This window comes from Perca fluviatilis, chromosome 11 (assembly GCF_010015445.1).
Source record: "Perca fluviatilis chromosome 11, GENO_Pfluv_1.0, whole genome shotgun sequence".
NCBI classification, from domain to species: domain Eukaryota; kingdom Metazoa; phylum Chordata; class Actinopteri; order Perciformes; family Percidae; genus Perca; species Perca fluviatilis.
Window position 1 is genome coordinate 26,907,023 of NC_053122.1, and position 14,280 is coordinate 26,921,302.

General features: G+C 41.3%; 1 protein-coding gene across 1 annotated transcript in view; it reads left to right on the forward strand.

Annotated features, from left to right (window-relative positions):
- LOC120568791 (potassium/sodium hyperpolarization-activated cyclic nucleotide-gated channel 2-like) overlaps positions 1–14,280 on the forward strand; it is a 35,342-nt gene that overhangs the window by 3,482 nt on the left and 17,580 nt on the right. The window contains exons 2-4 of the mRNA XM_039816497.1: positions 271–694; positions 3,014–3,175; positions 13,691–13,909. Coding sequence (XP_039672431.1) covers positions 271–694; positions 3,014–3,175; positions 13,691–13,909 — 805 coding nt within the window. The remainder of the gene's footprint in view (positions 1–270; positions 695–3,013; positions 3,176–13,690; positions 13,910–14,280) is intronic.

Sequence of the window (14,280 nt, forward strand, 5' to 3'; positions counted from 1 at the left end):
ATTACTTTCTGCATGTTCAGGCAGACAAAGGGTAGCTCCTGCACTTCGTTTACACTTTGCCAACTTGAGTTAAGAAGTCTCTTGTGCCTATCAGCTTTCCACTGCAACTCCCTTTGGACTGACTCTATCTTTGTCTTTTCTTCCTACACACACACACACACACACACACACACACACACACACACACACACACACACACACACACACACACACACACACACACACACACACACACACACACACACACACACACACACCCACACCTGCTAGGTTCTACTGGGATTTCACAATGCTACTGTTTATGGTGGGCAACCTGATCATCATCCCCGTGGGCATCACCTTCTTTAAGGAGGAGACCACTACGCCCTGGATCATCTTCAACGTGGTCTCTGACACCTTCTTCCTCATGGACCTGGTGCTCAACTTTCGCACTGGAATCATCATTGAGGACAACTCAGACATCATTTTGGACCCTAAAACCATTAAGAAAAAGTACTTAAAAACTTGGTTCATTGTGGACTTTGTCTCCTCCATCCCAGTGGATTACATATTCCTCATAGTGGAGAAAGGGATCGATTCGGAGGTGTACAAGACTGCTCGGGCCCTGCGGATTGTCCGCTTTACCAAGATCCTAAGTCTTCTGAGGCTGTTGAGGCTCTCCAGATTAATACGCTACATTCACCAATGGGAAGAGGTAAGAGCATACGTTTCATGACTGTTCCCTCAGTAAATATTATATTAACTCTAATCACACAACTCTGAGCCACAGAGGAAGAAACACCCAATCTAGTCTGTGATGAAAGGTCATTGCTTTGCCTCCAATATGCTGATGTTGGCTCGTGACCAAACCAACAATCTGCCTCTAGGTTTGCTCCGAGCGGCCTGCTTTCTTCCGCCTGGAGGCTAGATATTAATGTTCTCACCTGCCACCTGGTGAGAAATGTTTAATGTCAGCAGGATGTTTGAGTTTGCATTCTAATTACTGTTATTGTCCCCCCCCCCCACACACACACACCTCTGTCTCCCTGTCTGACCTGGTAGTCCCACAGGCGGCATCAGGTGGTCTAATAAGCAGCCTATTACCAGGGAAAACACAGTTAATCAATTAAGGTGCCAGAGGAAGAGCAGGTGGGGTAGAGGGTGATGATAATATTCAGCACTAGGGGGCTGTTGACTGTGATTATATATGTCACTAATTGTTCATTTAAAGGGATCGGAGAGGTTAGGTAAGCTGGAATTTCCTCCGAGGCTTGACTGGCTTTGGATGTGAAGATGGGTGCTGTTGCTAGGTAGTCCCGCTAGGGCTGCTCGATTATGGAAAAATTCATAATCACAATTAGTCAATTACTCATTGACTTTTGTAAAGATGTTGCATTTATTGAACTTAAAAGACAGTGAAACAGTTAAACAAATCAACAATGAAAACACCTGGAACTGTGATATTTCCTTTAATACTTTTCCCTGTTGAACTGTTTTTTCTCCATTCAGAACACAAGGCAAAATAAGAATTTACTTGCAAAACGTAATGTGTGAAATAATTGTTCTTCTCGATTACCGAAATCGAGCTGAAATCGAGATCAAAGTTTGATTAATTGCACAGCCCTAGTCTAGTGGACTGAACTTAATGGCCCAGTCCTGCCCTTCCTGGCCACTCAGCTTTTATTTGCTCTGTGAGGGATGCACTTTGTCGGGGCCCTGCTCCAACCTCTCTATCGGACTTCATTCTCAAATGAAGTAAAGCAGCCTGGGAGACAAGAGGTCCAACAATGTTACGAGATCACTCGACTTTTCTCTTATGCTAGAATGGGCAGCCTGGTGTTGGCATTTTGCAGTGGTGAGCAGTGCAGTGGGGCTCGGCTGCTAACTTGACCTTTGGATAATTGGATTTATGAAGATATGATGTGATGCGCACACACACACACACAGACACAGTGGTGCATGATGGGAAGTGATACTTGGCATGCATGGAGAATGAGAGCAGAGATGTGGTGGAGAGTGAGACACTGACACAGGAAATACCCAGTATCAACAGCCCAGTCTGTTTGACATTATCTGTCATAATTTATTTTGAAAATCCAAGAAGCTTCTTTTAGTTCCTGTAACTTTCTTGGAGCTGCCAGCCAGCACAACACGACTGTGTACGTTATAGTTTCTCTCATCCATCCTCAGTGATGACAAATTACTATATTTGTCAGTTGCTGATTGATAAAAACTGACAGTGAAAACCCTGTAAAGGTTAAAGCGTTATTTAGAAAGATCAGCCCATGTGATTCATGTCCAGTCCATTCCTCATCACTCCCATCACAGAGTATCACTTCTCCCTCAGCTGCACTGAGTAAGAAGTGACCCATTTATCAGACCTTTCTACATGTTTTACTATGACAAATTTAGCAATTTCTACATATTTAAACTGTATAAAGGTTATTGTGGTATTAAATTCAGCTACTAAGCACCAACAAAGGGTGGTTTCTTGAAGTCAGTCGGGTGATAGATGATTGGCTTAAGTGACTGTCCGGTGACTCAGAATGATTGATGTGTGAGACAACAGACTATCAGTTGTTAAGGATCATGATGGTCCCTGTCCATCACTGTGTGTTTGAATGTGTGTATGTGTACGTGTTGGCATGTCTGTCGGTGTTGTTAGTGTGTCAGTGTGCCTGCAGGCTTGCGTGAGTGTTTTGTGTTTGTGACTGGACTCTGTGTGCATGTTTGAGCCTCTGATTGATGTCATGTGTCTCTGTGTAACAAATGTCTTGCCTGCTCCTGCTGTGTTTGATGTGCAACTGATGGGAACCTGTCCCCCCTACTCATTAATCAAACTTGGTATGATCCACGGGAGACCGTGGAGCAGAGTGAGAAGTCAGTCCTGCCACTGAGAAGTGAATTTGAGTGTTTGACAAAGTTATGAAAGCCATATTCCCTGAGTTCATATCCCAAAATCCAACATATTCTCTATCTCTGCATGTCTCAGCCCAGTTTAAACTCCCCTCCCTGTCTTATTGTCTTGCTCCAGATCTTCCATATGACCTATGACCTGGCTAGTGCGGTGATGCGGATCTTTAACCTGATTGGTATGATGCTGCTGCTGTGTCACTGGGACGGCTGCCTACAGTTCCTGGTCCCCATGCTGCAGGACTTCCCCTCAGACTGCTGGGTGTCCCTCAACAAGATGGAGGTATGTGACAGGGAATCATGTCTGCGCATACCAAGTTGCACATATCCCCCCAGCCAGAACTGGATTTGCATTTTGTATTCTGAGTTGATTGGGAAGGAGCTAACGGTTGTTACAGAATATTGATTGAAATTTGTGACCGCCATAAATTTTTTTGGGCAGAATGTCAATCAATATTTTGTGGCCATGATAAACTCTTTCTTGTCTTTACTAAAACAGGAACCATAGTGCTTCAAGTCTTCCTTTACAGTGTATGCAGTAATAAATATAGGTTCTGGTCATTGGAACAAGAGTCTACAGACACACCAGCAGCTCTGTAAAGCTAACTAGCTCACAATGTTAATGCTAACATGCTGACGTTTAGCATGTATAATGTCTACCACGTTCACTATCTTAGTTTGGTGTGTTGGCATTCAATTTCTTATTTAACATTAAACATCACTAGTCATTAGTTTTACAGGTACTTACCAAACATATTGGAAAAATTAAAGTGTGACCTGGCACTAGTCAGTTTGCTTCATCCTCTGAAGACCATGAATCCAACATTTCATAGCAATGAATCCAAACGACATTTGTTAATATATTCATTCATTTATGTATTCAGTCTGAACCAAAATGGTGGACCCACATTTTCATCCCCCAAGCTATGCTGCTAGCGTGGCTAAAAATGGGTCCTCTACATTAGCGGCGATAGTTAGGCCTATATATACACTGTCATTTGGATGGTCCATTTTAAAAACAGTGCAGTGCACTATTCAGGGAACCATTATTATCCTAAGTCATGTTTGCTGCAATTATGCTATTACTGAATCAGGAGGAAAAGTCAGTATTTCTCTTCAACATATTAGGAAAATTACTCCTATCACTGCCCTCTGCAGTAGCATTTAGCCGGTGTGCCAGACAAAACAACTGTAGGATACCAATGAAGAAGCTGTGAAAAAGAAGAGATTTAAGCACACCTCTATATCCCCTCGTGCCTCCTCTTCATCATGGTGGGGTGATGACAGGAAAGATAAAAGGGGAAAACAGAGGGATGGGAGGGATATGGCCTGGCAGCTGGGCTCTTTGTTACCATGTCTCTCTCAGAGAGATAAAAGCTGGTTGTTTATAGGTCCTGTCTGTGAGCATTTTACTGAGTGAAGGAAGACCACACTAACCCAGACATGAGGCACAGGTCCAAATGGGGTTTTAAACAGATTGGGTCCCCCTCCCAGACATCATCAGGGTCTGCCACAACTACTTGTAAGTTTCAGATTTGAGGTATTTCCACGATGACAGCAGTGGCACTTGTGTTTATTGCTGTACAAAAGTAATTTGGGTTTAAACAAGTTAATGAGGTGATGAGAATGGATGTCCTCTCTTTCATGTTGGTGAAAGGGAAGCAGTTTGTCTTTGTTTAATGTGTCAGAATCGGACATACTGCAGTTTTAGGCTCTCAGTATTAATAAGGTGGGGATATTTTGGGTTTGATAAATGGTGCTTTCATGTGATATTTAATCAAAATTAGCTGATGGTGACATGATCTCTGTCAGGCATCTACTATTTATATCACTCATCTTTTAAATCCAGTACAGAAAGTAGATTTACATTACTGCAGTGTAATATCTAATATAATTAAAAAAAAAAGGACAACATTTAAGATACCTAGACGCCTGGGTAGCTCACCTGGTAGAGCGCCCTATTTTCCTCCACGGAAATACACCCACACACACAACTCTGGGCCTAATTTACTAACACTAGCGCAGTTTGCGCTGCGTCTGTTTATGCGAGTTCGGTAATAGCGCACGCTATGCTTCCACATTTTGCGTAGTATTTATCAACCCTGACACCCATCAGGCAATCAGCGTCTTTCTCCGCCCACTAGACCGTAAATTGCGCTGTAGCAAAGCGGTACTTGTGCTATGATATGGCTGAGTGCAGACTGCGATATTCCCACTGCTGATGCTATGACTGTTTGAAATGATCCTGATGCCAATATTTGTAATGTAGCGAGGAGTTTAACAACTGATGGAATGGGATGTGAACGCTGTGTGGGAGATTCAATTTCATCTTTCATTTCTTCCAGGAACTCTAATATTGCATGGCTGCTTGATCTGTAACGCTAAATGATGTTGTGTTCACTGACAAAGTGTGATTCTTGTGTTAAAAATATTTTCAGCCTCGCCTATGTCTTCGTCTTGCTCAAATTGCTGTTGCCATTTCACCAGCGGCATAAAGGTCTACGAGGAAACTCGATTGCGGCTGGTTTAGACCTGCTTTAAAGAGGCGGAGAATTTCCCCCGCAGAATAGAGGCGCGCTCTTACTGACAGTCTTTGTAAATACCACGGAATATATAATTAGGTGCACTTTGCGCTTATCCTCCCACCTTTTTGGGTGGAACTCCCGCTTTCCCCACGACCCTCCCACGAACGCATATTGAAAGCGCAACTTGTCTCTTCTCGCTCATGTGGCAGACAATCTGCGATTTTACCTTTGCGACCAATTAGCGCCTGGAAACAGGCGCAAACGGCTTGATAAATCTAGCCCTCTGAATGTAACAAAGCAAAGCAAATACTGAGTCCTGGTATCCATGTATTTTCTTTAGAAATAGTAAAGCTAAAAGATATGTTGATGTAATTAGAGCTGAAATGGTTAGTCGATTAATCATTAAGTTGACTGACAGAAAATTAATCAGCAACTAATTTGATAATCGATTCATCGCTTCAGCCAACAGTCACATGTTCCTGCTCTTCCATTGATGATGATTTGATGCTTTTCTCAGTTCTAACTTATTGTGAAGTGAAAATTTTGGGGTTTGGGACTTTTGGTCAGACAAACTAAGCAAGTTGAAGACATCATCTTGGGCACTGAAGATTTTTTAAATATTTGTTTAATAAATCGATAATTTATTAAATGTATTTATTTACAGACTCAAGGTCCAGATAGAAACGTACACATAACATATTAAAAGAGGGGTACACACAAACATAAATACATACAGACATACTGACTACCACATATTACATAAAGGGAACATACAAAACATACATACACTCACCTAAAGGATTATTAGGAACACCCTACTAATACCGTGTTTTACCCCCTTTCGCCTTCAGAACTGCCTTAATTCTTTGTGGCATTGATTCAACAGGGTGCTGGAAGCATTCTTTAGAAATGTTGGCCCATATTGAGAGGATAGCATCTTGCAGTTGATGGAGATTTGTGGGATGCACATCCAGGGCACGAAGCTCCCGTTCCACCACATCCCAAAGATGTTCTATTGGGTTGACTGTGGGGGCCATTTTAGTACAGTGAACTCATTGTCATGTTCAAGAAACCAATTTGAAATGATTCGAGCTTTGTGACATGGTGCATTATCCTGCTGGATGTAGCCATCAGAGGATGGGTACATGGTGGTCATAAAGGGATGGACATGGTCAGAAACAATGCTTAGGTAGGCTGTGGCATTTAAATGATGCCCAATTGGTACTAAGGGGCCTAAAGTGTGCCAAGAAAACATCCCCCACACCATTACACCACCAGCCTGCCCAGTGGTAACAAGGCATGACGGATCCATGTTCTCATTCTGTTTACGCCAAATTCTGACTCTACCATCTGAATGTCTCAACAGAAATCGAGACTCCTCAGACCAGGCAACATTTTTACAGTCTTCAACTGTCCAATTTTGCTGAGCTTGTGCAAATTGTAGCCTCATTTTCCTATTTTTAGTGGAGATGAGTGGTACCCGGTGGGGTCTTCTGCTGGTGTAGCCCATCCGCCTCAAGGTTGTTCATGTTGTGGTTTCACAAATGCTTTACTGCATACCTCGGTTTTAACGAGTGGTTATTTGAGTCAAAGTTGATCTTCTATCAGCTGGAATCAGTCGGCCCATTCTCCTCTGACCTCTAGCATCAACAAGGCATTTTCACCCAGAGGACTGTCGCATACTGGATGTTTTTCCTGTTTCAGACCATTCTTTGTAATCCCTAGAAATGGTTGTGTGTGAAAATCCCAGTAACTGAGCAGATTGTGAAATACTCAGACCAGCCCGTCTGGCACCAACAACCATGCCACGCTCAAAGTTGCTTAGATCACCTTTCTTTCCCATTCTGACATTCAGTTTGGAGTTCAGGAGATTGTCTAGACCTGGACCACACCCCTAAATGCATTGAAGCAGCTGCCATGTGATTGGTTGATTAGATAATTGCATTATTGAGAAATCTTACAGGTGTTCCTAATAATCCTTTAGGTGAGTGTACATACAAATAGCTATGCACAATAATTAAAACAGGTACAGATGCGTGTTCCAGTGTTTCCAGAGTTGGGAGGTATATCTGGTATCACTAAGTGCAGCGTTGGTTAAGGCAGTTAAAATTGTATTCTTTGACTCTGTTAATCGGCACATGAATCTGTACATAAAATTCCTCAGCACAGCATGAAAGGTGGGAACATTATTCGTCACAAACAAATGGCTAGCACTGGTTCATCTTGGACACTTCAACAGGATTCTAAGTGCATAGTTGCATCATCATATTATAAATACCAATATGCTCATATGCAGCTATACCCTCAACTATTAATATGGTCTTTCTTATATTTCATGTGTGGAGTGTAAAAATTATATAAACCGTGCTGACCTTCCCTATAAAGCACTGCAAGCACAACAACCTTAGCTAAGACATCTTGAATAGTTCTGCTTTTATAAACTTACATGACTCTCAAGAGGACAACCTTGTGCTGTGTGCAGTGCCGAGTTTGAAGTCCAGGATGATGAAGTTTGGGGCTGACAGGCCACTGACTCCTCCATTTCTCTTTATCTCTGTAAAATCAAAGACAGTCAGTCTCCAGAGAGCCGCCACTCTCAAACTAAAGGGCTGCTCTGGCATTATACAGGCAGCATCCAGCCACCTGAGACCGCCCCCCTATTGAGTGGCTGACAACTTGTAACATTAGCCATTGTGTTGCAGCCAGGCCATCCATCATGCCTTGCACCCTACAGTGGCACTGGTGGTGTGGGGGCCAGAGGCAGGAACCATGGAGGGCGTTAACCCTAACACATCTAAAACAACTCTGGATGACATCCACCAACCGGTAATTAGAGTCAGTCAAACTTGTTAATACCTCAGGGAACATATTGGTTGTTTTTGCAGTGCACCCCAAATACCATCCATCATTTGGTTAAGTTTATATTTAGCATTAGCTTTATGAAGCCTAGTCAGTTACATAGTTAATCTCCATGGTAGATTGCGGTTCGGTGGCAGAGCCTTGCTGCATCAGTGGAGGCGACTGGGTAATAATAGTGACAGCAGCGCTAACTGACAAACACAGGGTGAATAGTTTCAACTCTGTGTAATTACATCTGTGAGTGTACCCATCCCTTACTGTAGCCACATCACAGAGACACTCTCCCCATGCAGTGGTCTGCTCCCTCGGAGAAGATAAGCTGGTAATTACTACGTATGGTGTTAAATCACTTAATTTACTAACCGCACCTAGTTTGACCAAACATGATTACATTGCTGCTGCGGACATTGCTACTCGCTAGGCCTGTAACAGCATATCAACATGAAAAGTGAAAGCTGCTGTCTCACCTCTATAAATGGACTGGAAATTAGGTGGTGTATGTTTCCTGGGCGAGGAGCGAACGGATGTGATTATCTCAGTCCCAGAGGAACTCATGTGTTTTGGTTCTGAAGGATTTCATTGGGCTGAAGGCAGGCAGTGCTACAATATCCTACTCAAGCAAGAAGTTAGGTTACTGCACTTAACCATTACTTAAGCAGCAGTATGCTTAATGTGTTGAAAACTACTCAAGCAGAAGTGCAAATGTTGCTGTTTTTAAAGACAGTTGCTTTGTTACATATGGTCGCCATGAAATTGGCCTCAAAATGAATACATCCTTCCAAGCAAGCCCATACCAGTTAGGTGATCCTTTAGTAGTCACCATGACATCTTAATAAGAATTTTCTTCAAAGATGATAATAATAATAATAATAATAATAATAATAATAATAATAATAATAATAATAATAATAATAATAATAATAATAACTTTATTTATATAGCACCTTAAAAACAAAGTGTACAAAGTGCTTTGACAGACAAGCAAGGCGAAAGAGGTCAACAAAATAACAGTTATACAGTGGGGCCAAACATTTGCAAGACAAAACTGGGTAAATAAAACCAAAAGCAAAAGATGCAAAACAAGGTAATGAGAAGACAAAATAAGCATATAAATAAAGAATAGAGATCAATAGCAATAACAGATACAGATCAATTAAAACAATAAAATGAGACAATAAGAAGAGAATAAAAAGAGAGTAAAAAGAGACATCACATAAAAGCAAGTCTATAAAAATGAGTTTTGAGAAGTGATTTGATAGAGTGCCTGATATGAAAGAGAAGATGTTCAATGCAAACTCCGTGGTTCATATTTCAGACACAACAATAGAACTGGAGGCTCAATAGTTATTATAGCCTTTCCAAATGCAGGCCAATTCATCAGAAATATTCACAGAGTAAATATGTTAACGGAGGAAATATGTAACAACATCAACAAACAAATATCAGTTGGCCTTCACAGATTTTACACATATAGGTCCGTTTACTAGTCATGGTCATTACTACTCAGCTTGTGAAAACAATCGTATAGTGTTTTCTATCGCTCTGGAGGAGCTTTGTCAAGTCTACAAAAACACCCCGTCACAATGTCACTGGGGTTATCTCGGTTTGGGTTGGAGACTACATATTTATAACTAAAAGACTGTGTAGAAAGCTCAATAGTGTTTAAAGCCCCCAACTTCTCCTTCCAGGCAGCGCTGCGACCGTTGACTTCAAGGCACCTAACCCTAACCTTAACCCTAACCATAACCATAACCATAACCATAACCATTGCTTAATCCTAGTGCCCTGAAACACTGATAAACTTGTAGAAACTGGGGTCATGGAGTTTGTAAGACTGTAAGTCAAAAGGTGAAGTTTGAAAAACTATTAAGTTGCATTGTGGGAAAAGTAGGATCCTACGTTTTTGGATCTTGATACTAGAGGCTTAAAGTCTGTCTCTGATGCATCATGCAAATGATTTTGACCATTCTTTTTTTTTTTTTTTTACCGAAATGTCTGGAGTGGCTTCTTTAGAAGTAGAATTATCAATTAAAATTCCTCATAGTCAAATCATAGTGATGCTTGGAAGTAGTTTGTTATACTTAGGAATGCTGAATAGTGTTATATGCACATGCATATGTTAAAGGAGTACTTTGACATTTTGGAAAATATGCTTTTTTGTTAATAGTTACATGAGAATATCAATACCACTCTCATGTAGCCTATGTTAGGTACAGTGTTAGAACCGGAGGATGGTTAGCTTAGCTTAAAGACTGGAAGCAGGGGGGAAACAGTGAGCCTAGGTCTGTCCAGAGCCTAAAAGAAAACCACCAACCAGCACCTCTAAAGCTCACAAATTAACAAGCTACATCTTGTTTGTTTAATCCGTGCACAAACACAAATGTAAAAATGACAAGATGTGATTTTACGTGCTGGAGAAAGCTGGCTAACTCTAGCTCCATAATTATCACACAGACATGAGGTATCAATTCTCTCATGTTGGCAAAAAGCTAATATGTGTACTTCCCAAAATGTATGAACCATAAGCAGCAGTTTAAATGAATAAACCAACAACATCTCCACCAGTCTGGGCAGCAATCACACAGTGTTCATGTTGATGGAAGAAATACTGAGTGCCACAAAGGAAGAAAGAGACAGAGAGACAGAGAGAGAGGAAGCAGGAGACAGAGCTGACTGTACAATAAACTCAGAGAAGCCATTGTAAACTAAACCTGCTGGGTGTGTGTGACAGGGCCAGGGCAGAGGCTTTGTTACATGGGTGTCGATTATCTTTTGATATTTGTCCAGCTTATCGGCCGTTGGACACACATAGCGATTGGTCGTCCAATCTGATTTAACTCGATTTTCCATTATCTGCATCTTCCCTGATGAGACTGGTAACAGGGAAAAAGACTTTGTTTGCGTAGGTCTTTGGGTGCGCCTTTTGTAATTTTTTGCTCTAGGAATGGCAATGTGGGTGGGTTGGTTCACCACTTTGGGCTGGACTGAAATATCTCGACAACTGTCGGATGGATTTGCACAAACATTCATTGTTCCCCAGAGGATTAATCCTAATGAGTAGCGCCACCATGATATAGACATTTGTTGGTTTGTTGGAGTGAAATGTCTTGACAACCATTGGATGGATTACCATACAATTTGGACCAGATGTTCCCAGGCAGACACTCTCATCAGTTGTCCTTTATGCTCCGTAGCAAATGTTAGCATGCTAACACGCTAAACTAAGGTGGTAACACTGGAAAAAATGGACAAAAACACTGATGATTTTTATATATGACCTATATATAATTGTTGAGGAAACATAAGTACTGTATTTCTTACATGTCTTTGCCTCACCCAACACTAGCTATGATGTCATAAAATCTCACCTTTTTGCTTACACTATTCTCACTTTGTGAACTTTGCCATACCACACACATATCTTAACACTTTAATTCTCATGACAAACCTTTGATGAACCTTTCTGATGTATGTTACCAAAGACATTCATTCGAACATCACCCTCTGTCCAATTATTAAATTGCTTCATTACGACTGCTAAAGATTAAGAATTTTTTTTTTTCTAGCATTTTTTTTTTCCTTTCCAATGAGCATTACAGGCAGCGTGGCTATAAACTCATAGTCTTCTTTCTTGAAATTAGCACACACCCTCAGCCGAATGCTGGTACATTTGGTCACACGTGACTGACATCTGGTCATTCTGTGTAGCAGGTGGAAATTTAAGGTTCAGTACTATACAGTTTATGTGAGTTATATCAGGCAGCGGATTCAATGAGGCATTTTAGGACACTGGAAGATATATTTAAAGCCCTTTGCATTATCAGCCAACTTCAAACAGACTATCTGCAGCTAATGGAGACAGTGATTACCAACAAAGCAACGGATAGTTCCCAAACCAAAATCTCCGGGGAGGGCTGTTGAGACTTCTGAGGCTATGGAGTCTCCCTCGCTCTCTCTCACTTGTGCTATTTCAGAACCAAAGTGCTCATCATTCATCTATTATTTAATCTGTTTCATTCCAGTGTTTCTCTTTCTGTTTTCACATACACCATGTAGCCTCAGCCCACTTGGTGGAGCTGTATTTATTTTTGGGTGTCTTCATTTTCTCTCTGCTTGTGATGGAGAAGTCCTTGTATCACTGTGTGGCCCTTTAATGTTGTGTCTCTTAGATGAGAACAGATCTTTGCACATAAGACACGTGCTGTTGTATTGTATATATGTATGTATAAATGTCCATTAGCTCTATAGCTCACTTCTTTAGGGTTGCAACTAATGATTCATGAAATTATTGACCAATCAATTTTTGGTCTTTTTTTATTGATGTATTCATAATTTAATCATGATATCATCAAAAAGTAGATAAAGAAATAATAAAAACTGCCGGTTGCTTTTTTCCAGAGCCCAAGTTGTAAAATATCCTCATAATTAACTGTTTCAAAATGATATAGCAACTTTTGTTAGATCATGAAAACCTGACATTTTGTAGATACGTGGATTTACCGGGACGGTGGCAGGGGTAGTTTAGTTATTTGAAAAAAGCCACGGAAAAGAAAGAGTGTTTTATAATGTGATGAGGAAGGAATGCATAGAAAGGAATGTTTTTTTGCACTTCGAAGCTGCCAGGCTCTAAGAGGTTTTCAGGAGGCTGTTTTAACTTCATTTTTAGGACAGGAGCTATGCTTCAATAATACAGTTTCATTACACAGGATTCTAGTTCCCCTGGAAATTAAACCACCAGCAGTCTGTTCATGTCGAGGTCACTGCTGTCACAGACATAATGAAAGAAAAAAGGGAAACAAAGGAAGCTGGTGGACAAAAGTAGGCCTATCAGATCAGCGGAGCTTGTTCGTATTGCTCATTCACCCCTCTCTTTTTTTGGCATAACACTATAGTGCAATAACACAGAGCCACATTTTTACATTTAGCAAATTATACTGAGAATCAGATGTTCTCAAAGTGACCGGACGACATGACTAACGCCCCTTGATGCTTTTGTATCTTACGACCTGAGGTTTTTCCCCTGTCATGAATCTCAACACAAGCAGCCTGGTGACCGCTGGCTGTCTCCGCCTGCAGTAGATTCCTACTCACACAGCTCTGAAAGGGCATATTTAATGACCCCTCATTATCATTTCTCTCCGAGGAAATAATTTCCAAACCGTCTCTACTTTACTTTACTGATTAGGTCTCGAAGGATTCCCCAGATGTCGTTTCCACTTCTCTCTCTTTCCTTTAAATGCATCTCCATCCCTGGAGTTCTCATTTGTAAAAAGTGCTATTCCATGACCCCGCTGTCCCCAAAGCTTTTCTTCTGGTTCCCTATTCTCTGCCACCACTCTCCCTCACAACATGCCTTTTTTTGATGTAACATTGATGTATTTAACTGCTTATTTCCCTTTTCTCTCTCTCCACAGAATGATACTTGGTCAGAGCTGTACTCCTTTGCCGTATTCAAAGCAATGAGCCACATGCTGTGCATAGGTTATGGCCGGCAGGCCCCGGAGAGTCTCTCAGATATCTGGCTCACCATGCTGAGTATGATTGTAGGAGCCACTTGCTATGCTGTCTTTATTGGCCATGCAACAGCTCTTATCCAGTCCCTGGACTCCTCCAGACGGCAGTATCAGGAAAAGGTGAGAAGCTTCATTAAATCCCCTCTGTCCCATGTTCTCAACACTTTTTCTGTTTCCTGTTAATAGCTAAACATCCATTTTTCCACTTTTGTTTCCCCTTAAAGGAACATTTTGACATTTTGGGAAATATTCGCTTTCTTGCTGAAACCTAGATAAGAAAATCAGTACAACTACCATGTCTGTAGTAAATATAAAGCTGCAATCACCAGCCGGCTAACTTAGCTTAGCATGAGACACAGGGACATCTGCCTACCAGCACCTCTGAAGCTCTTTGATTGACACGTTATATCTTTGTTGGTTAAATCCGTACAAAAACCGAAGATATGTGCAGAAGTGTGCTGAACTATAAGGCCATAGTAAGTGTTGACTTT